The sequence below is a fragment of the Protopterus annectens genome, chromosome 3.part1 (genome assembly GCF_019279795.1).
Source record: "Protopterus annectens isolate FY-2018-M chromosome 3.part1, PAN1.0, whole genome shotgun sequence".
NCBI lineage: Eukaryota > Metazoa > Chordata > Ceratodontiformes > Protopteridae > Protopterus > Protopterus annectens.
In genome coordinates this window covers 67,134,774-67,158,754 of record NC_056732.1, presented here as the reverse complement: position 1 = coordinate 67,158,754, position 23,981 = coordinate 67,134,774, and the positions used below count along the sequence as shown (strand labels likewise).

Here is a 23,981-nt window from a genome sequence, read left to right as displayed (position 1 = left end):
TTCCAAGCCCTGGTGGTAATTAAGTCCACCAAGGGGTCGGCTGGGGGGGACACCCAGGAGGTAGATGGGCCTGCCTCAAAGGCCTCCAGAAATACGGATTCGTCCAGGGAGGGTTTTTGGGCAGACCACCCATCTCTTATACGCAACATTTCCAAACAATCTCACCAATTGCTAGGAGCTGTTCACAGAGAAGCAACCATCTTTAGCCACGGCAAAAAACGATCTGAGGTAATGTGGTTGGTAGTAAGGGATTATGGGTAGGGGGGAGGAGCTAGGAGCTCGGATCTTGAAGCTTGGAAAGCTGCCGGTTCGGATCCGAGGTCGGATCCGACTCCCACAGGTTGCAGATCAAATGAAGTAACTACTTCAGATATTGCTGTTATAACCACAGAAAGTTAGTAGAAAAATGTGTTTTGTGACAGCATGCATTTTCTTAAGGATTATTAAGTCAGAAACTTCATATGCATGTAAATATTATGAATACACATTTTTTGTGGTTGTTTTTTAAAATACTTTACAGTTTTTAATGTCAGGGTTCATGTTTTACTATTCATGCACATTTACATGTTTCACTTTTTCTTAATGTAATATGTTTTTACATCACATCTTGTGTAAGTAAGACACTGTGCTTTTAAATATGAGTCAGGAAGTGATGTCATGCTTTAAAAGTTCAATCCAAATACTCATATGCGGTAACTGAAACACAAGCAGGCTCCTCAGGTCTCCTTATACCAAACTGAAGTAAATGCTGATAAATACTGGTATAGAAAGTATCACACTGGTTACAATAAAATAAAGATGAACGTTCTTTATTAGACAGTTAGCGCTTTCACCTCCTCGGCTTCATCAGACTGTGTTCAAACCATAAAAAACAGTCATATATATATATCACTTCCAATTAAAACCATAATTACTTAATCACATCCAATAAAAACATTCTAATCTGTGTCTTAAAGAAACAAAGTCACATACTCTGCAAGAATATGTAGCATACACATTAAAAAACATATATATAACTATCTACTATTTTCTACATGCAGAATGTATGAGTATAGTCTGCTTATGACTTATTACTAACACATCAGATCGTCCAACCATATAATAAAAATATGCTTAAATATATATAAAATTCTATGATGTTATTTACATAAAGAATCTATAGATTGTGGGTTATCTAATGTCGACATGGTACTAAAACAAAAATATTCACATCTGATTATCTAACCATGTGACCTCTCAAGCTATCCTTTTAAAACTAAACTATAAAATTATTTATTATATTTTTCCTTTTGTTCTCAACTTCCGTTTCTTTAACATTGTCTGTATACTAATCTTATCATTCAACCCGGGCGGATGATCAGCCCTTAGTCGAATTATCCATGTCAGTTCCATCTCCAATGTGTAACTCTCTAAATCCCCACCTCTGGGACTAGTGTGAATATGTTGAACTACACAAAAATTAAAACTTGTGCATTGGGCCTGCCATTATAGAATGTCTTGCTAAAGCATTGTGTTCCTGGTGGGTCCTAATGTGATATAGATGTTCCCTGATACGAAATCTAAATTCCCTATTGGTCTTACCTATGTAAAACGCATCGCATGTGACACACTGTGCCAGATATATCACATTAACAGTTTTACAAGTGGTGCCTGTCATAAAAAAGAACTCTTTCTGAACATGGGGGGACTTGAATGTCTGACCAATATTAATATAACTGCATTGATTGCAGTTACCACATGGAGTGGTATTAGAAGCTGGTACTCTCTTTTCAGTAGTGGGCCTGCCCTGGAAGAACCTTTTCATGTTCTTCTTATTCTTATAGACAAATCTGGGTTCAGCACCCACTAACCTCATGATTTCCTCATCTGCTTCTAAAATGTCCCACCGCTCTCGTATTATTCTCCTAATATTGCTAACATCAGATGTAAAATAAACCGGTATATCCACAGTATGTCTTTTCACATCATCACCAACAGAAATGGCCTGCCTCACTTCATATCCTTCATGGTGGATGTGATTGGAAAAGTATGGACGTGCTCTTGTCTCTCTCAGTTCTATGTAGGTATTGACACTGTGCTTTTAAATATGAGTCAGGAAGTGATGTCATGCTTTAAAAGTTTTTAACCAGGCAGTTTTTTTTTGTAATTGTCTGATGAAGTTCCTTGTAAATGCTTTTTGGAACAAAGCGCTTACTTGCAGTTTGAAAAATAAATCCAGCACCTGTTTGTGAAGGCTTGAGCTTTTTTGTGTACTTCTTGGTTTTGTTTGGTTTTGTGGATTTACAGTTTGGTTTGCTCAAGTATACAGCAGGAGTGGCTGCTGTTTGCTGAATTGGATTTAAACTTGAACTGACTGCCTTTCTACATATTGTAGAACATGGAACATGTGATTGAATCAACCCAGGCTGTTTCTTCTTCACCTGGGGACCTTTCTGTTTTAATACAGCAACTTATTTCCAGAATGGATTGTTTGGAATAAAGTACCTTGGTCCCAGCTCTCAGTTCATCCTACACAGAGTACTTTGACGACGTCAGAAGCTAATAGTCTTCTCAGATGAATTCCCAACCTCTGAGCAACTCTTCACCTCGGACACCTATTCAACATGCTACAGCACAGGTTAGTGGTATTCCAAATGCCTTTTCCAACTCGGACACCATGCACGATGTTAATACTATGAATTTAGCAAATAACAGTTATGGTTTAACTGACTGGCTTAATAATAAATACACTTTAAGCCATAGGACAAATGAGAATAACAGTAATCACTCTCTCTCAACCAGAATTTAAATAACTTTGACCATATTTTAATAAAAATAAAGATGTTACAGATGGACAACAGTTACTTTCATGAATGTATAAGTAAAATAATAGTTGCTAAAGGGCTTCGTATGTGGCCTTATCCCTCAGGCCTCACAGAAAATTCTCCTTTTCATAGAGACTTGCTTAAACTGTTTGATCGCTTTGGTATGGAATATATGGAGATGGGAATACAGTATAATGAAGCCCAAACTAATTCTTTAGGCCAAGAGGTCAAATCTCTGGACAGTAAACTCACACAAGATCCTCTGTTTCATTCAAACAAGTTGAATATAACCGTATATTTCATTCCATTGAGGAACAAATGGAAGTTATTAAAAATAAAAAGTTGAAAAAATAATAAGATATGAAAAGGACTATAATTCTAACAATTCCTACCCCCCACCCCCTCCATCTCAAGTATGGACTCTCAATAATAGACATGCTGATGGACAGGACTTAGTGTTTGATAACCAAGAATTTGTAGACTATAATATGGACAACTCTTTTTTTTTTTTTAGGGGAAGAAGAGTTTCTGCTTCTGAGGAGATCGGAGCAGAACAAGAATCAACAACAGATGAGGGGCATCAATTACAGGAAACAACAATCTTACCAATAACAACAGAGCAAACAGAGGACACTACTTGGGACCATGGAAAGCTATGGAAAGGATCATCATGGACCTCATAAATAAAGATATTGGGGACCTACAGACACTGGATCCTACCCAGTTCGGCTTTAAGGGCAGATCCTGCCTCTTAAACCTGGTTGATTTCTTTGAAACAGTCACAAAGGCCATTGACAAGGGGAAGGTGGTCCACACAGCCTACCTGGACCTCGCAAAAGCCTTCGATACAATACCCCACTCGGACATTATAGATAAGCTCACCAGCTTAAATATAAACCCCTATGTCACTAGATGGATTGCAAACTGGCTCAATGACAGAACCCACATGGTTAGAATTGCTGGAGCCATGTCAGACTCCAAACCAGTTACAAGTGGTGTCCCACAAGGCTCAGTGCTGGGACCTCTCTTGTTCGGTATATATTTCTCGGAGGTACAGGCCAACACGGAAGGACTGTGGCTGACCAAATTCGCAGATGACTGCAAACTGGGCGCCATAATCGACTCTCCAGCCGACACAAGCATCCTCCAAAAGGGCCTCATAGAAACAGACAACTGGTGCCAGAGCCATGGCCTCAAGCTAAATGCCAAAAGTGTATAGTCATCCCTTTGGCAAAAACAAAGTGCCCACAAATTACCACATAGGTGGTAATCCATTAAGTACAGAAGAAGTAATTAGGGACCTGGGGACCCAAGTTGATAGCAATCTCTCATTTGACAACCACGTGGCCAAAGTGGTTAGAAAAACATTTTATATAGCCCACCTAATCATGAAGGGATTCACATTTAGATCAGGGGAGGTCATCGTGCCTCTCTACTCATCCCTCATCAGGCCCATAATTGAGTACAATGCCCCTTTTGGGATGTACCTTACAGACACCTGCAGCAACTGGAAAGACCCCAAAAGTACCTCACCAAGAGGATCAAAGGGCTCAAACAGATGCCATATGCTGCCCGGTTAAAGAAAAGTACAGTTTTGTACCTACCATAAATGTAGATGTTCGAAGATCCACATTGCTGCAGTCCTTACATATGGGTAGTCCGCTGTCCTCGGTCGGCCCGAATACCAAAGTATTAGGCTGACGTCGGTCAAAGCGCTTAAAACTGACATCAGGACGTCAGGGTACAAAAGCGCATGACCGACGTCATATCCTCAGTCTTTTCTTGCCCCAGACGTCAGAAGGCCCTAAAAAGAAAGGCCAAAGCCAAAAAACAGCAAAGAACCACCAACCACCCCTGCACTAACCACATTTACAAAATTTTCAACCCAAACCACACAACCACCTCTAACTACAGAGGGGAAGGAGGGAGGGTAAATTGGACTGCAGCAATGTGGATCTTCGAACATCTACATTTATGGTAGGTACAAAACTGTACTATGTTCTTCATCTCACATTGCTGCAGTCCTTACATATGGGTAGAATCCCAAAGCAGAGGTAAGGGAGGATGGCAAAACTATAAAGCATTAGGAGCTGCCAAAATGCCCTGTAAAATTGCAGTGGCAAATCCAGCCCTAGATTTATAATAAAGTGGAAGGTGGTAATGCTTAGAGAAAGTATGCACTGAACTCCAAGTGGCTGCCTCCAAAATATCTTTAGTAGCCACCCCCCTAAAAAAGCTGTAGAAGTGGCAGTAGCCCTAGTGGAATGAGGCCTAATCCCAGCTGGAATCTCCTTACCATGATGGGAATAACAGAAAGCAATACAAAAACCAATCCACTTAGAAATAGTTTGTTTTGAAACAGGCTTGCCCTGAGAACCCAAAGCAAATGAAACAAACAACTGCTGAGACTGCCTGAACCCTTTAGTTCTGCTCAAATAATATTGCAACTGTCTGTGTATATCCAAAGTGTGCAAAATCTTCTCCCCTTTATTTTGGGGGTTTGCATAAAAAGTAGGCAAATGAATAGTTTGGTTTAAAGCCACACTAGAAACCACTTTAGGCATAAAGGAAGGGTTAGTACTCAAAGACACCCTATCCTTGTGGAAAATTAAGAAAGGCTCAACCGCCATAAGGGCCTGTAATTCAGAAACCCTTCTTGCAGAGGTAATGGCCAACAAAAAAGCAGTCTTCCATGATAAATATTTCAACTCGGCAGTAGCTGCAGGCTCAAAAGGTTGTAGAGTGAGTTTCTCCAACACAAAATTGAGATCCCAAGCAGGAGTAGGAGCTCTACGTGGGGGTCTTATATTCTTTGCCCCTCTAAGGAATTGCTTAAACAAAGGATGAGAAAATAATGGTGGGTCACAGTCATAGTGAGCAGAAATTGCTGCAGCATGAACCTTTATAGAGGAGAAGGACAAACCTTTGTCCAATAACTCAGTAAGGTATTGAAGAGCAACACTTAAATCAGGTTTAGAAACATCTAAGTCCTTAGCTGTACTCCAAATTAAAAATCTCCTCCATTTATCTGCGTAAACTTTCCTTGTACTAGGCCTTCTGGCCTCCAAAATAACATTCAAAACTTGTTGTGGAAGCTGAGACCCTCCAGGGTTTAAAACAGAATATGCCAGGCTGTTAGATGCTGAGAGTGAAGTTTGACATTGAGTAAATGACTGTTCTCCTGAGACAGCAGGTGTGGAATCGAAGGCAAAGGCCATGGAGGCTCCCATACCAGACATCTCAGTAATGGGTACCAGTGCTGTCGAGGCCAATCCAGAGCTATTAAAATCATGGTTGGCTTGTCCTGTCTGACCTTCAGGAGTACCTTTGGGAGGGAGAGGCAGTGGTGGAAAGGCATACACGTGAAGATTGCTCCAATTGAATGAGAGAGCATCCACTTTCCAAGCTGTGGGATGAAACCTTTTTGTGCAAAACTTTGGCAACTGGTAATTTAGTGGAGAAGCGAACAGATCTATGTCTGGAGTTCCCCATAACACTGTCAATTCTTGAAATACATGAGGATCCAATTTCCACTCGTGGGGATCCATAATTTGTCTGCTCAACACATCTGCTAAGGAGTTCTGTGCTCCTGGCAGAAACCTTGCCTGAAGATTTAGCTGTAAACTGAGAGCAGTCTCCCACAAAATCATTGCTTGTCTGCATAGAGGGTATGAATGTGTCCCCCCTTGCTTGTTGATGTACCACATGACAGTTGTGTTGTCTGTTTGAATCAACACCTGCCCTGGAAGAAGTAAATCCTTGAAAGCTATCAATGCAAATTGGACTGCTAACATCTCCTTCAAGTTGATATGTAAATGTTGCAGTCTGGCAGGCCACGTGTCTTGTACCCATTTTCCATTTAGATGAGCTCCCCAAGCTTTGTCTGAGGCATCTGTCGTTAGAATCTGACTCGCCTCTGGTCGGACCACAGAGAGTCCCTTGTTCAGGTGACATTCCTGAGCCCACCACAAAAATTCCTTTTGAATGCAAGGTATTATCTGAATGACAGTGTCCATATCTTGGCAGTGTTGCGTCCATACATTTTGAGATACCATTGTAGCTTCCTCATATGCAGTTTGGCATTGGGAAGTACCAGAATACAAGATGCCATGAACCCCAAGGCTTGAAGGACTGTCCTTGCAGTCAGCCTGGACAGACGAGACAATTGATGGAAATAAAGAGAAAGATTCTTTTGTTTGTCCGGGGTCAAAAAGGCCATCTGAGATGCTGTATTCAGTCTCACACCCAGAAAGCACATGTCCTGAGAGGGTACTAGACTGGACTTTATTTCGTTCACAGAATACCCTAGGCATCTTAACACTGCCATCACATACTGTAAATGATGAAGAAGTTCGTCCTTTCCTTGAGCCAGAATCAGGCAATCGTCCAAATAAGGATAGATTTGTATTCCTCTTAGCCTGAAGAAAGCTACCACTGGAGCCAGAACCTTCGTGAACACTCTGGGCGCAGTAGATAAGCCAAAGGGCAATGCAGAGAATTGATAATGAAAAGTCCCAGCCCGAAAACGCAGATACTTCCTGCAACTGGGCCTGATAGGAACATGAATGTAAGCCTCCTTGAGATCCAGAGTCATCATCCAGTGATCTTTGCCCAGCAGAGGTAAAAGCTGTTGTAACATCAACATTTTGAACTTGGGAATGTCCAGATATGTGTTGAGGATAGATAAATCCAAAATTGGTCTCCACGTGTTCCCTTTCTTTGGTACTAGAAACAGGCGAGAATAAAATCCTAGGCCCACTTCTGGCAGAGGGACCGGTTGTATAGCTCCTATTTGAAGTAGTAGAGAAATTTGTTTGTGAGCCTCTAGTCTTTGCTGAGGAGGAACGTCTGGCATGCCTTTGAAAGGAGGCAAGGTATGGAAATAAAACTTGTAACCTTGGTGTATGATATCCAATACCCATTTGTCCTGGGTAATTAAAGTCCAATTTTCCTTGAAGAGTGCCAACCGTCCTCCCAAAGGTGCTGCCAGGCAAGAAGGATCTGGCAGCTGAAAAAGTAGGTAATTGGGCCTGTTTACGAAAGGACTGGCCCCTACCCTCACTCGAAGATTGTGCAGGAGAACTCCCTGTTCTAGGTCTGAAGGAACTCTGAGCTCTGCCCCTACCACGTCTAGATCTACCTCTAGACTGAGAATCATAAGAAGGATACGTCCACCCCTTAGCAGGCCAATTCCTACTAAACTTCGGAGGCTGAACTTGCAAAAAGTCTTTAACAGTCTGCATAGACTTAGCCTTGTCTTCCATTTTCTTCAAGACTGACTCCACAGGTGGACCAAACAACACTTCAGACTGCAAAGGAGCATCCAAAATCCTTGTTTTAACATGGTCAGATAAATTCTGATCCTTCAGCCAGGCATGCCTGCGAAGAACTGAACCAGTGGCAGCCACCCTAGAAGAGGCCTGCAAAGCATCAAAACCACATTGTAAAGAATGCTTACCCACCTGTTCAGAGACGTGCACCAAATCTTGTAACTCTTTACACTCAATGCCTTCTGCCAGAGCATCCACCTTAGATTTCAATTGAGAAAGAAGAAAATTTTGATATTTCAACATATGAAACTGGCAATTCAAAGCCCTCATTGCTAAGGTAGAAGATGTATAGACCTTCTTTCCCCATCTATCCAAAGCTCTGGCCTCTTTATCTAGAGGAACCGGATTTTTTACAACAGAGGCCCTGACACCCTTAGGTCCCTGACTAATAGTTTCTGGGTCCGCCCTAGGACTCTTATAGAGATATTTATGAGCCTCAGGCACCCTGTAATACCTATCCGGTTTAACAGGCTTAGGAGGCAGAGAATCAGGATTAAGTGAAGCCTCTGAAAACACATTTTGCACAACATCCAGAACAGGGGGTATAGCTAAGGGCCTATGTTGAGGTAAAACAAAAATTCCCTAAGCCTTTTCCGTGAATCAGAGAAGTCCTGACCTTCCCACTTAAAATGTTCCCTCATAGAATGAAGTGTCTCTGAAAAAGAAAAATCCTCTGGAGGAGAAGCAGGAGGAGTGGAATCTTCTGCATCAGAATCAGAATAAGGAGAGTACTCCTGCAAGTCTTCAGCCGAAGACTCTGAAACATCCGAAGTCTGTTCAAAACTTTCCAACTCTGGCTCCACCCTAGGCCTCTTATCAGGAGGGGCAAAGAACCTCTAATCAGAGTAATCAAATCTTCTGCCATTTTAAGCATGTGCTTCTTAGGCACAGACCCTGCTGAACTAGGAGTGACACCAACAGAAGCTAAACCTGGCCTGCCTCTGGAAGAAGTCTTGGAAACAGAAGGAGAGGGCCTAACCACCCTGGGAAGGGAGGGGAGTACAGTAACCTGAGAAGCCCCTTCAGTCTGACCTGCCTCTTGAGAGGCCACATCCTGCAAAATCAAAGTCTCCCCCTGAGACTCCAGAGAAGCCTCCATCGGAACCACCGGCTCCACTGAAGCCTCTAAAGAACCGGCGTCCGGAACGGACGACTCATCTTGCCTGGGTTTAACTGTTTTGTCTTTGCGCTTCTTCGTGGAAGCGGGCGCCGGAGAATCCGACGGCATATTATAATTGCACCGCTTACCGAAGACCAGCCTAGCACAATCTAACCTTCGCTTAATAGTGCGCTTATTGAACCTAGCACAAAGCGACACCGACTACGCGTGCTCAGGCCCCAAACAAGGAATGCACAAAGAATGATAATCCCTATGCGGTATCTGTTTCCCACAAGAAATACAATTATTCACTTTTTCTGACATCCGGTAATACGCTGAGGCAAGAAAAAACCAAAATATTCCCCAACGGGGTACTTAGCCAACTTGGATTCGGTCTGAAACTCCGAACTCGAAAAATTTCAGAACGCCGAACGGCACTTGCAACGCTGCTTCTGCATCGGACCATGCGGCAAAAAAGACTGAGGATATGACGTCGGTCATGCGCTTTTGTACCCTGACGTCCTGATGTCAGTTTTAAGCGCCTTGACCGACTTCAGCCTAATACTTTGGTATTCGGGCTGACCGAGGACAGCGGACTACCCATATGTAAGGACTGCAGCAATGTGAGATGAAGAACATCTCCAGCTCTACTCAGTGGCATACCGCCTGTTCAGAGGCGATCTGTGCCTGACGAATAAAGCCATGTCCAACCCGGAATTAATGGACATGCTGCACCTCAGAAAATCCAAATCCCATCGAGCTACACGCTCAAGAGACTTGAACCTCAGCACTGAAATAAATAGGACATGCTGGAGGGACAGATTCATAACCCAGAGGCTCCCTTCACTCTGGAATAAAATCCCAGTAAAGGTTAGGCAGAGTCCCTCATTGACTCTCTTCAAGAGGAATCTTGATGAGTGGATGGGAGATCGTAGGTTTACCCCGGGTATCACTTCTGTGTCACTGTTAGACAGAGGCACAGTATACTAACCTCGAAAAAGGGCATAGCAAAATAAATTTAAAATGGGTGGCGAAAGCCAAACACATTCTGGCTAGGCTTATAAATGCCCTAGGGCAGATAGCCTAGTATGAACCTATGAACCTATGGAGGGGAATCGGGGGAGATATTAAATGCATGTTTATATATACTTACTAGTAATGTTAACATCTATTCATTGCCATCTTTATCCATTCATGTAAATAATGGAGGTGACTTTAAACTTTATAATTTCGTGGAATTGAATGTCAGCACCCATCTGTGTAACCTTCTAGCAAAAGGACCTACATATACAGCTAATGTGGTAAAGACATTATTGGATTTAAAATTATATATCAGGAAGTTGAATCTGAACCTGTTACTTAAAGGTGTTGAGAATGTTATACACCCTTTTAAAATTTCTAGCACATATAACCCTCCTATAGCCCCTATTTTAGACACCTTTGAATGTGTATGTGAACTAGATATTAGGACGCACAGGAAGATGACAGATAAAAAGCTGCTTAAGAACAATATGTGTACTGATGAAATAACTGAATTGGAATACTTGACTTCAAATGAAAATTTAGGGGTCATGAAACCAGATAAAAGGGGTGGTGTGATCCTTATGTGGAAACATGATTACATACAGAAAATGCTTGAAATTCTGGAGACAGACACATATGCCTACAGCTCTCTGAGCAAAATGGTGCATATAGAAAACTTAAAGGGCATACACAAGATTTATTTATAGATGGCCTAATTACTGTCAAAGAACATCAATTTTTGTCTATAGACTAGCCCATTACTCCAACTATTTATGGGATTCCTAAAATACATAAGGACACACACCAACCCCCTTTTCGACCTATTGTAAATGCTAGAGGCTCCATCACACAGCCACTAGCGAAGTATCTTGATGTTGAAATTAAGAAATTATTAAAGACAGAACCATCATTATGTAGAGATTCATGGGATTTTTTTTAAGTAAGATCAACACAGTAGTTTTTGATAGGTCCTTCATTTTTGTAACTGTTGATGTAAAGGACCTCTACACACTGTGATTCCCCATGATGCTGGCACTCGATGGTTCTGTGAATATCTACATAGTAAAAATCTACCTCCGGATAAAATCAATACACTGGAACAGTTATCGGATATAGTTTTGAAAAATAATTTTGTTTGAACAACTTTATATCCAAAAAGAAGGGGTAGCAATGGGGTCTGCTTGTGGCAGCATGTATGCAAATATCGTCATGCTAGAATGAGAGAAAAGATTTTTAATGACATCTCATTATTTCCCACTCTGCCACTTATATACCCACTTCCTGGATGATATTTTTATTCTGTGGAGCGGACCTGAACAAAGCACAGAATTATTCCTTCACTATATTAACAACACAACCCCCTTTTTAAAATTTACACACACAATAAATGAGGTAGAAATTGCTTATTTGGATGTGTTGCTAAAGAAAGACACTGAGAATAATAAGTTTGTGTCCGAGATCTTTCGAAAAGCAACTTATTCTAATAATTTTTTGCATTTCACGAGCTGCCATCCATTTCCACAAAAAAGAGGTGCTCTAAAAGGGCAATTTGTTAGAGCAGCTCGAATGGTCACTCAGTATGAAAGATTTATTCATGAATGCCATAATCTTAGAGACATGTTTTTCAGAAGAGGTTATCCCGATTCCCTGGCTGAAAATATCATGAATGAGATCATCAAGAAAAGGGAAAATGGCCATTTCATTCCTTTACTGAAACCTAATGACAATATATCTGTCAATGGTATTACTGACTTAGCAGATGAACAGGTACATATTGTCAATACTTCTGTAGATAACCATCTAGTAAGTGTTAATACTAATAATAATGAGAATAATTACAAATCTTGTTCTATCGCAACTTTTTCTACCGATGCATATTATATAAAAGCTATTTTAGAAAATAATTTGCCACTTTTGATAGGTGACATTAACATAAGAGGAATAATCGGAGAAAAGCCAGTGTTTTTAGAAAAGGCAACAACATTAAATCTTTATTAGAACAACAGGGTAAAACAAATAAGGGTGGTTACATGCATAAATGTGGATAATGTAAATTCTGTCCCTATACATTAGAAGTCAATGAAATAAGTATTAAGGGGATGAGAATAAAAATTGGAGACCAGTAGTGTTGCTTTACTGAGAAAGTCTTATATTGTGCTATATGTGAATTCTGCCCTTGTTTTTACATAGGCAAAACTGAGTGTAAGCTCAAACATAGAACTGGTGAACATTTAAGAAACAGAGACCACTGTGAAACCAATGCATTAGCTAAACATATCACACAATATCCAAATCACAGTGTTAAGTTTACAGTTTTAGACGTAGTTAATCCATCACATGGGGTGGAGGGGTGCACTGCCATATTTCCTTGAGAGGAATGAATTGAGTTGGCAGATCCGTTTGGATTCTGTACACTGGCCTGGACTAAATGATAGCATGTCTATATAGCCAGTATTTTAAAATTGAAAGCCCTGAATAGACAGAATTATTTATAGTAGTTCATTTTTAGTGAGAATTTCATATGTATGTAAATACTATGAAAGATAAGTCTGAAACTTAAAATGTCTATCTCATTATCTAGTGATTTCAAATTAGGGAGGAATAACTTCAGGGACAAAGTGTAAAATGTCTTGTTATATAGTTAAAGCTTCTAAAATAATGTGTTTTGTACTAGTACACATTTTTCTGAAGGGCATGAAGTCTGAAACTCTCTGTCATTATATAGCAGCTTCAAGTCAGAGAAGTCACAGCAAGGAAAATGTTTAAAATACTGCTGTTATAACTATAGAAAGTTAGTAGAAAAATGTGTTTTGTGGCAGCATGCATTTTCTGAAGGATTATTAAGTCAGGAACGTCATATGTATGTAAATAGTATGAATACACATTTTTTTGTGTTTGTTTTTAAAATACTGTATAGTTTTTAATGTCAGGCTTCATGTTTTACTATTCATGCACATTTACGTTTCACTTTTTCTTAATGTATATGTTTTTAAATCACATCTTTTTATGTGCAAGTAAGACACTGTGCTTTTAAATATGAGTCAGGAAGTGAAGTCATGCTTTAAAAGTACTTGACCAGGCAGTCTTTCTTTGTAATTGTCTGAAGTTCCCTGTAAATGCTTTTTGGAACAAAAGCGCTTACTTGCAGTTTGAAAAATAAATCCAGCACCTGTTTGTGAAGCCTTGAGCTTTTTTGTGTACTTCTTAGTTTTGCTTGGTTTTGTGGATTTAAAGCTCGGGAATCCCTGTCCGAGGGATGGGATTCTTAGCTGTGGTTGCTTTAATTCCTTCAAGTCTTTGGGAAATGACCTCTAGGTCAGCAGTACGATTTTTGAAAGAATTTGTGAGAGTCAGGGACTCTGTAATAACTGTCAAGTTTCCTGGGAGCAGGAGGAAGGGTGTCGGGAGTCAAACTGGATTTCATAAAGACATCATCCACAACATCCAAGGCAGGAGGAATGGCTAAAGGTCTGTGCTGTGGTAAATCTAAGAATTCCCAGAGTCTCATTTTGGACTAAGGATATTCCTGACATTCCCATTAGAAATGCTCCCTTAAAGTATGTAGGGTTTCACCAAATGAAAAATCCTCTGGAGAAGAGGCAGAAGGAATGGATTCCTCTACATCTGAATCCTCATAAGCAGATAGGGGTTGCATGTCTTCATATTCAGAAACCTCAGAGTCATCAGACTCCTGGTCAGATAAAACTGCTGGGGAAAATTTTTTTTTTTTTTTTTTTTTGGAGGGGGTAGGCTGGCTTCCCCTAATAAGCATGATAAGGTCTTCTGCCATTTTAAGCATTTAAGATTGAGGCATGGAAGTTGGTGCATGCGCTTCGGTCGTCGTTTTTTTAGGCGTAGTTCGTACCTTGGGCCATAGAAATTCGGTAGTTTTAGAAAAAACTGAAGACGCGAAAAAAGTCATCGGTTTGTGTCGAGTATCGGTAGTGCGAAGAACTTCCTCAGAATCCAGTGTATACTCAGCGGCTCCGGACCCATTCAAGGTAGAGACATCCGCAGGATCCTTAGTCAAAGAAGAGTCTTGTGGCATACTGGACTCTGAACGGGTCTCGGTAGCGGCATGCAAATCTACAGAAGCGGGCATCAGGGGCTGCGAAAGCACCTCACTGAGGACCTGAAAACTGAAGACTAGCTTAACGGAAGTGTCATCGGCAGTTTTGGACCTGTGCGGTCTGTCTCTGTCTTTATCCTTACTTTTTTTGGGAGATCGGTAGTCGGATGGCTTATTGAAGCCATATCGGAATACGGGCACCGAGACCGAAAATATTTAGCTACAATAAGGGTCAGACGACATACAGTTCTGGCGTTGAACAAAGCACAAAAGCGACAGCAAGGTACGTCGTGGTCTGGGCCTAAACAGGTGACGCAGTAAGAATGGAAGTTTCGGTGTGGTATTTGCTTTCCACAGGCGAGACAATTGTTAACTTTTTCTGACATCGGTTAGAGCAAGAAAAAAGGATCACAATGGGGTACTTGGCTTTAGAAGACTTCAACGTCAATTCGGAAATGAAACTCAGGTAGCGGCCGACCGGCACCCGTGCGAACTGCTTCTGGCTCCTCGGCAAGAAAGACTGATGTAATGGCATCGGCTGCCTGATTTTATACCACTGAAGACCTGACATCAGTCCTGGAGTGACAGCAACCGACACAGAAATAGTAACCCTCTGGAATTCGGGCAGACTGAGGCCTACCCCTAGCAGGATAACCCAAGTGTGATGACTGCAACAGTGAAACACGAAGAACATCTAGTAGGCTTTTGTCCCGTTTCATATTTCATGTATATTGTTAATTATTTTTTTTCTTTAGGAACTGCTGCTCTATGCATACTTTTAGTTATATGTACATCTTTTCTGTAATATAGTCTTGTTCTGGTGAATTAGTGCTGTAAGCATTGTGTTCATTTTTAAACTGTAAAACTGTACTAATTTCTGCCGAGTCACATAAGTGTTTGTTATTATATCTTTGTTCTTTTGCCTCTATGGCCCAGGGTGTGCATGAAAATGGTCCTTGGACCAGTGCACTAACCCCATTAACAAATGGTAAGTAAATAAAAATAAGCAAGCCTGTTCTTCTACTAACTTTTAAGTGAATTAGAGCAATACTTAAAAAAACACTGCCTCTGATTTTTGGCTTTTGTCCCCTATTACTTTTAGCTTCGCCCAGAATTCTTGAGTAAAAAGGTTAAAAGAGGTACACCCATGGGATCAAAGGAATATTAGATACAGGATAGGTACGATACTGCTCTACTGAGCAGTATCTTTATAAACCCGAGTGTCAGCCAGTGTTACAATAACATGTTAACATGCACAAGTCAGCACAAAAAAAGAGGCAATATGGAAATACTAGGTGCTTAACAATGAAGCAGACACACAAGCTATTTAAAATGATTAAGATAGGCATTATTATGTATGTATAACCCACCCAAAATTTTCTTTTTTGCCTGCTTCCCAAATATCCTGCAAGGGCTATAATGGATATCTGACAATTTGCTTAAGAAGCTGCCCACCTTTGTGGTTAACTTGTTCCTAAGTAATCTGCAGATAAATACAGTTTTTTATATGTCACATCTCAATGGCTACAATTCCCTCTTAATTTCAGATAAAGCAACAATAATCTAAAAGAAGATACAAAAACACATTTTATAACACTAGTTTGTGAAATTGATTTAAATAATCAGAAAAACTAGTATTGAAATTTGTTGACTGTGGCTCTAGGCTAGTATTACACTTTTTTCACGGGGGGAAAAAAAACTCACCCACTAGTCAACTATCCTGGACCTAAGCAAAACAGTATAAGTAATAAATGGTTCCTAAGCTCAGTTGCCCAAACACAAATATGATGTATTGTACTATAATAAAATTAATTTTACATAGCTTGTTGAAGAGTGGGCCATCACCTCACTAATCTGTTTGACTATTTCTGTCTCCAGACCAGAAACTTTCAAGTGATCCTCAATTTCATCTTCTACATCACAGTTCTTTTTCAGAACAAATGAGGACTGTTGCATCTTCACAAGCTGTAGCAGAAGTCTAAAAAAGAAAAAAAAAAATCTAGGTCAAAGGGATAAATATATACAGTATACATTCTGCTAGTCTTTCTGTAATCTGCAACAGTTCTGAAATTTTACCCTCCTGTATTTAATTTCCTCAGTGATTTGTTCTGCAATTCTCTTGGCTCACTCTTACATAACATACGTTCCTACCATGTCACTTCTACTAGGCGATCCTCTTCTACAGCTGTAGGATTGAATCTATCCTTCCTTCGACTCCAGTTTGATACAAGTTTTTTCCGCCTCAAAAGCTCCCATTGATAATCAGTACATATACCTCACACCTGCACAGGCAGTGATATCACATTCCACACTATGAGAGAGCACCTAGCACATAAGCCTGCTAGTTCATCCGCGTAACTTTGACAGCAGTTGTTGAATGGAGATGCCACCCAGACACAGTGGGTTGATGGAAGGATATTTATGACTCACTGAGAAGTGTCACCTCAAAGCTAAACTGATAAGGTAAAAATACTTATGGTAAAGCCAACACTGAGGATTCTCTTTAGTGGGATTGCCACTGGGAAGAATACCAAATAGCAACTCCACCCAAGGGCAGCAGGAAAGTACAGTTGTGTACACTTACCATAAATCTAGATGTTTGAATGTATTCACTGTTGCAGTCCTAACCAATAGGTTATCCGGCTCCCGGTAGCCCTTGATCAGCCAGAATACCAAAGGTAAGTAAATATGACATCGGCTGTCGTTGGTTGTAAAGGACGTCAGGACATCCAATACAAAAGGAGGCAGCCGACGTCACTTCCTCAGTCTTTCTACCCATAACAATCAGAAGTCCCCAGAAAACAAGGCTTAAGCCAAAAAATCTTTGGCTAATAAAACCAAATTCAGCCTGTACCTTAGGAAAGGAGAACAGGAAAGGACCAAAAAAGGGGGAATGAGGTCAGGAAACCAGGACTGCAACAGTGAATACACTTGAACATCTACATTTATGGTAAGTATACACAACTGTACTATGTTCATCGTGTTTCACTGTTGTAGTCCTAACCAATGGGTTGATTAACAAAGCCCAGAGAAAATGGAGGAGGCACCAACAGAATCAAGGATTGGAGAGAATGCCCTGCAGAACAGCAGTGGCAAACCCTGCTCTGGCTCTAGAAAACAAAGGCAAATTATAATGCTTTGTGAAAGTGTGAAGAGAAGACCATGTGGCAGCCTCCAAAATGTCTTTAGTAGGGACACACCTTAAAAAGGCTGCAGAAGTGGAAGCTGCTCTTGTGGAGTGGGTCCTAACCCATTGAGGAGGAACCTTGCCATGAAAGGAATAACAGAAAGTAATACAATGTGCAATCCATTTAGAAATGTTTTGCTTAGAGATGGCTCTGCCCTGAGCTCCAGGGGCAAAACTGATCAATAACTGTGCTGATTTTCAAAGGTCTTTTGTCCTGTCCAGGTAAATTCTGAGCTGTCTGTGCACATCAAGAGAATGTAGGATCCTTTCACCTCTATTTCGAGGATTAGGAAAGAAAGTAGGAAGGTGTATGGACTGATTAAGAGTCAGGCTAGAAACCACCTTAGGCATAAAAGAGGGATTGGTTCTCAGAGACACGATCTGCATAGAAAATAAGAAAAGGCTCCACAGCCATCAAAGCTTGCAGCTCCGAAACCCTCCTTGCTGAAATTATAGCCAAAAGCAAGGCAGTCTTCCAAGAGAGAAACTTTAAATCTGCAGTGGCAACTGTCTCAAAAGGAGGAAGAGTGAGTTTCTCTAGAACAAAATTAAGATCCCAGGCTGGAGTAGGTGCCCTTCTGGGAGGTTTTAAGTTCCAAGCACCTCTGAGAAACATTTTCATCAGGGGATGAGAGAGAAAATGGGTTGCTCAAAAGAACAATGAGCAGAAATGGCTGAAGTATGGATCTTGATAAAGGAAAATGGAAGACCACCCTGAAGCAAATCAGCCAAGTATTCCAGGATCAGAGGAAGAGTAGGCTGAGAAGAAGATTCCCCTCTAGCCTGCATCCAATGAAAGAATCTTTCCCATTTGCCAGCGTAGGACTTCCTAGTGCTAGGCCTCCTGAAGTACATTAACCACCTGCTGGGAAAGAGAAGAAGAAATGAATTGATTCATACAATGAGCCATGCTGCCAAATGGAGAGACTGAAGATGAGGATGTAGAATGTCTCCCCCTTCCTGAACCAAAAGATCTGGTTTCAGAGGAAGATGCCAAGGAAGAAATTGGGAGAGACTGCGAAGCAGTGGACACCAATGCTGTCTGGGTCAGTCTGGAGCTATGAGAATAGTCCTTGGTCTTTCATCCCTTATCTTCAATAATACTCTGGGAAGAAGAGGAGAGAAGGCATAACGTCCAAGGGAAGGACAGAGCATCCAATCTCCAGGCCTTGCTGTAATGCTGTCTGGTGCAAAAAAGTGGTGGTAGAAGGTGAATGTCTGGGGAGGGGAAAAGATCCACCTTTGGAGTGCCCCAACGCTGAATGATGCTGTAAAAGACTGCTCTGTTCAGTTGCCACTCATGAGGATTCAGCATCTGTCTGCTCAACTGGTCTGCCAAAACACTGAATCTCCCTGGAAGAAACTGAGCTACGAGATACAGGCCCAAGGATGCTGCTATGGACCAAGAATCATGCTCTGTCTGCACAGGGGTTAAGAATGAGTCCCTCCTTGCTTGTTGATGTACCACATGACTGTGGTGTTGTCTGCCCTGACAAGCAGAGTTCCTGGAGAAAGAAGATGCTTGAAAGCTAGTAAGGCTTGCTTAACTGTCATCAACTCCTTTAGGTTTACGTGCAGGTGCATCTACTGGACGTTCCAAAGTCCCTGTATGCATCTGCCATCCAGGTGAGCTCCGCAGGCGTAGTCCGATGCGTCCGTGGTAAGAACTTGAATGGCAGAAGGTGGGCAAAAAGGCATGCCCTTGTTTTGTAGGCAGGCTGTTGCCCTCCAAAGAAACTCTGCAGACAAGGAAGCAGAGGAATTATCATATCCAGGTCCTGTGTATGTTGACACCAACGGTTCTTGAGGTACCATTGCAATTTCTTCATATGCAGTCTTGCATACGGAATCATGAGAATGCAAGAGGTCATGTATCCCAGAGCTTGCAGGTATTTCCTTGCAGAGAGCTGGGACAGGCTTGCCAAATCCTTGAAGTAAACTGAAAGTGTTGCCTGCTTCTCCTGGGTGAGATAAATCCTCTGGGCGGCTGTGTTCAGACTCGCTCCCAGGAATGTTATCTCCTTGGATGGCACCATTTTTGATTTTTTCCACGTTGAGAGTGTAAACCCAGAGAAGAGAGAGGAGTCTTTACAAATTCCAGATCCTTTAACAGCTGTTCTTGAGAATTTGCTTGAATTAGACAGTCGTCCAAGTATGGATAAATCTGAATTTTCTTCTGCCTGTAAAAAGCAATGACTGGAGCTAGACACAGTGAAAACTCAGGAAGCAGTAGATAAGCCAAAGGGCAGCTCAGAGAATTGATAATGTTGCTTGCCCACTCTGAAACAAAGGTATTGCCTGCAACTTTCCCTGATAGGGATGTGCAGATAAGCTTCTTTGAGATCCAAAGTTACTAGCCAGGAGTCCTTGTCTAACATTGGTAGCAAATGATGCAGAGTGAGCATTTTGAACTTTGGAATTACCAAGAAAGAGTTCAGAATGGATAGATCTAGGATAGGACGCCAGGTGCCTTCTTTTTTGGAACTACGAAAAGTCTGGAATAGAAGCCCTGGCCTACCTGCTGAGCAGGAACTGATTCTATTGCCCCAGATGTAACAGAGACAAAATTTGCTTTTCTACTTCTGCCCTTTGGTTTGGAGGAGTGTCTGGGAATCCTTTGGGTACTGGAAAGGTGTAGAAAGAAAACCTGTGACCTAGGGATACAGTTCTGAGTACCCATTTGTTGTCCATGATGGTGGCCCAAACATTTGCAAAAAAGGCCAACCTTCCCCCTTAAAGGATTATCCGGGCAAGCAGGAACAGGCAGAAGTTGGACAGAGTCATTTAGAATGTCTGGATTGAGATGTAGGCTTAGAACTGCCCATCTTGGAAGTGGAAGCATGCCAATGCTTTGACCTTTGAGGGGTAGCCCCCTGCCCTCTAGAAGATTTGTAACCTCTAGTCCTAAAGCGGTTCTGTCTGCTGGTATCAGGAAACATCCAACTCTTAGAAGGGTAATTCCTGCTGAAACGAGGAGGTTGAACTTGCAGAAAGTCTTTAACTGTTTGCATAGACTTGGCCTTATCCTCCACCTTTTTGAGCACTTCCTCTGCTTTGCTGCCAGAAAGACTGTCCTTATGTAAAGGTACAACTAAAAGCTTAGACTTGACAGGCTCTGGAAGGGGCTGCCCCTTGAGCCAAGCATGCCTTTTGAGAACAGATCCAGTAGCTGTAGCCCTGCAGGAGGCTTCCAGAATCCAAAACCACAATGTAAAGAATGTTTACTGACAAGACTGGCAGAATTAAGCAAATCCTGCATATCCTTACTCTCTGCCAAAAGAGGCACACTTGCAATATTTGACTTAATAGCCTCCAAGGTGTGCTGCTGATACTTAAGCATATGAAAAAGGCAATTAGTAGACCTACTAGCAAGAGTGGCAGAGGTATACATTTTTTACCCCACCTATCTAGGTTCCTAGATTCCCTGTCGGAAAGAACAGGATTTCTTGGTAACAGTGGCCTTAACTCCTTTAGGCCCTTGAGAAATAACCTCTGGGTCAGCTAGCGGATTCCTAAAAAGAAACAAATGAGAATCAGGGACTCTCTAGTACCTGTCAAGTTTCCTGGGAGCAGGAGGAACTGAATTTGGAGTCAAGGAATTTTTCAGAAAAACATCAACCACTTCCAACACTAGAGGAATAGCCAGAGGTTTATGCTGAGGCAAATCCAAAAACTCCCTGATCCTTTTCTTAGCTTGGGGATAATCCTGACTTTCCCATTTAAAATGCTCCCTAAGAGTATTCAAAATATCACACAAAGAGAAATCCTGTGGAGGAGAAGCAGAAGGAATGGATTCCTCTGCATCTGAATCCGCAAAAGGAGAAAAAAACTGAGAAACTTCCTCTTCATCAGCAGAAATGCTAGAAGTATCAGAACAGGAATAAGACAAAGCCTCAGGAGAGACATCCCTACCCCTTTTTGAAGGAGGAGGCTGTGAACCCCTAATAAGAGTCAAAAGGTTATCAGCCATTTTAACCATTTGAGAATGAGGGGAATGAGAAGAAACTGGAGCCTGTTTCTTCACAGGCTTACAACTGGAAGATTTACCTGCAAGTCTGAAGGACTCGGGAGGCCTGGCAACCACCAAAGTAGTGGCAGAGGTTGTCGGTACGAGCTTGCTGTTCAAACGAACAGAGGCCTCGGACACTGGAGCCAGCCTAGCATCTCTGGACCCAGCTGAATAGGCAACAGGCAGAAGGTAAAAAGAAAAAATGGAAGCCAGAGGCCCGAGGGACTCTAAAATGGTCTCAACCGAGGCCTGTGGTTGAAAATCCGTAGACTGCAGGGGCTGCAAAGACGCCTCACTGGCTACCGCAGGACTGATGACCAACTTAACATCATCTAAAGACTTGGCCTTCTGAAGCCTGTTGCGGTCCTTGTCCTTACGGTTCTTAGGGATATCTGAAGCCTGAAGACCAGCGAACGCCATACCGACAAACTTAGGCCACACTCCAAAATGCTTAGCTAAAAGCTTAGCACGACGACGAATAGTACGCGGATTAATGGAAGCACAGAGGTCACAATTAGGAATGTCGTGGACAAGGCCTAAACAAATAATACAATAGGAATAACAATCTCTATGGGGAATCTACTTTCCACAGGTAAGACAATTATTGACTTTTTCTGACATTCGTTAAGGCTAGAAAAAAGGATCCCCAGCGAGGTACTTGGCTGTAGTTGACTTCAACTTTGTAGTCTGAAACCAAAAAGGTAAACTGCCGACCGGCACTTGTGCAAAAATGCTTCTGCTTCAGGCTCTGCAGCAAGGAAGACTGGGGAAGTGATGTCGTCTGCCACCTTTTGTATTGGACGTCCTGACGTCCTTTACAACCGACGACAGCTGATGTCATATTTACTTACCTTTGGTATTCTGGCCGTTCGAGGGCTACCGGGAGCCGGATAACCAATTGGTTAGGACTGTAACAGTGAAACACGATGAACATCTGAAGGAAAACCAATCAGATTATTGTCCAGAAGCTCAAATACTGAAGTACGAAAGGATATAGAGCTTATGTAGTCATGATGCAAGCAATGAACATTTATTCAAATTAAAGTGTAAGGTCACACAGACAAACCATTCAGTAAAAACTGCAAGAAATACCCAGTCAAGCTAAAGTCTTCCTGTATAATACCTTAAACCTGTAGTGGAGGTCCACAGCATATATGCAAATGACTCCTTAAGGATGTACCACTTACTTTTGAATTCCCATAGTTTATGAAAATGTGAACCCATGGCCAAGTGACTGTGAAAGACTTTCCATAATGGGTACACTTTTGAAGCACTGGAAGGAGTAATGCCTCCGTTGGTGTGGCCTTTGACAGTACCATTTTCCAATGGGTGGTTAAGTGCCTGATGCAAAATGGTTTGTTTGGAAATTGTCAACCACTTCCTCCCTGGCAAGTACAGTTGTGTAAGAGCTTACCATGAAAGCAGATGTCTGAATTGATTATTGTACAGATGTCTGAACTGATTATTCTTGCAGTATCACTGACCTATGGGAGAAATCCTGGCAGGGATACTGCATGTACAACCAGTATACTAAAGCTTGAGTGCCTTTCACTTGTGTCATATGTCTGCCTCATGACAAAGGCATGACAGAGCTTGCTGGTACTTAAGGGGTGTATGGGTGCAAAGTTCCACGGACCATTATTGCACCCGGCAGAGAAGAAATTATGCGAAAAAGTAAAAGGACTTATGCCAGCAGAAAGAAAGAGTTCTGCCTTAGCCAAAAAGTGTAGGGAAGGAAGAGGAATGATGCAGCTACTGCAACAGTGATCAATTCAGACATCTACTGTTACGGTATGTTCTTACACAAGTGAAGTAATGCACAAAAAAACAAAGACAAGCAAAGAATAATCCACGACCTTGAAGAAAGGAACCGGAACTCTGCTAAAGTCCAAAAGGCTGTATTTTTATTTCTGAAGTATTCCAAAAGTCACAGATAAAATCACACAAGCGCTTTCGCTCAGGCAATCCTGAGCTTTATCAAGTGAAAACAAATTGCAGTGTGCAGTAACCTCCATTAAATAGCCTGGCAATTATACAATTAACTAATTAGTGAAATCTAGTACTAAGGTACTCTGGTGCTTTAAAGTTGGGTGTTAAAAAAGTTAATCATTATATCAACTCAAAAAATGAAATGTTTGCAATAACATGTGCACTTAAATAAATGACTAACCATAAAAAACATTTTAAAATGCCAGTTTCCTAGGTTTCAGAACATAAAAGTCTGAAGTCTGATTGGGGTTGTAGATTGTTGAAGAATATGCTTAAAAAATGTGTTTAGATTGTCAGTGAATTATTAAAAAAATTTTTCCATTATTACTTTACACTGATAAAAACATGCAATAAAATATGCAGGAGATATTTTTAATACCCATCCATATAACATTTCATATAGAATTTGATTTGTTAGTCGGAGTCCTATAACCGTGGATGTTCAATAATTTAGTGTGCTGTGTGGAGATG

General features: G+C 41.4%; 1 protein-coding gene across 2 annotated transcripts in view; it reads right to left on the bottom strand.

The window, feature by feature from the left end:
• Positions 1 to 23,981, bottom strand: part of LOC122798000 (zinc fingers and homeoboxes protein 1-like) — an 842,803-nt gene that overhangs the window by 230,399 nt on the left and 588,423 nt on the right. For both annotated transcript variants that reach the window (XM_044066578.1, XM_044066577.1), the window contains one exon: positions 16,171 to 16,303. In XM_044066578.1, coding sequence (XP_043922513.1) covers positions 16,171 to 16,303 — 133 coding nt within the window. The remainder of the gene's footprint in view (positions 1 to 16,170; positions 16,304 to 23,981) is intronic.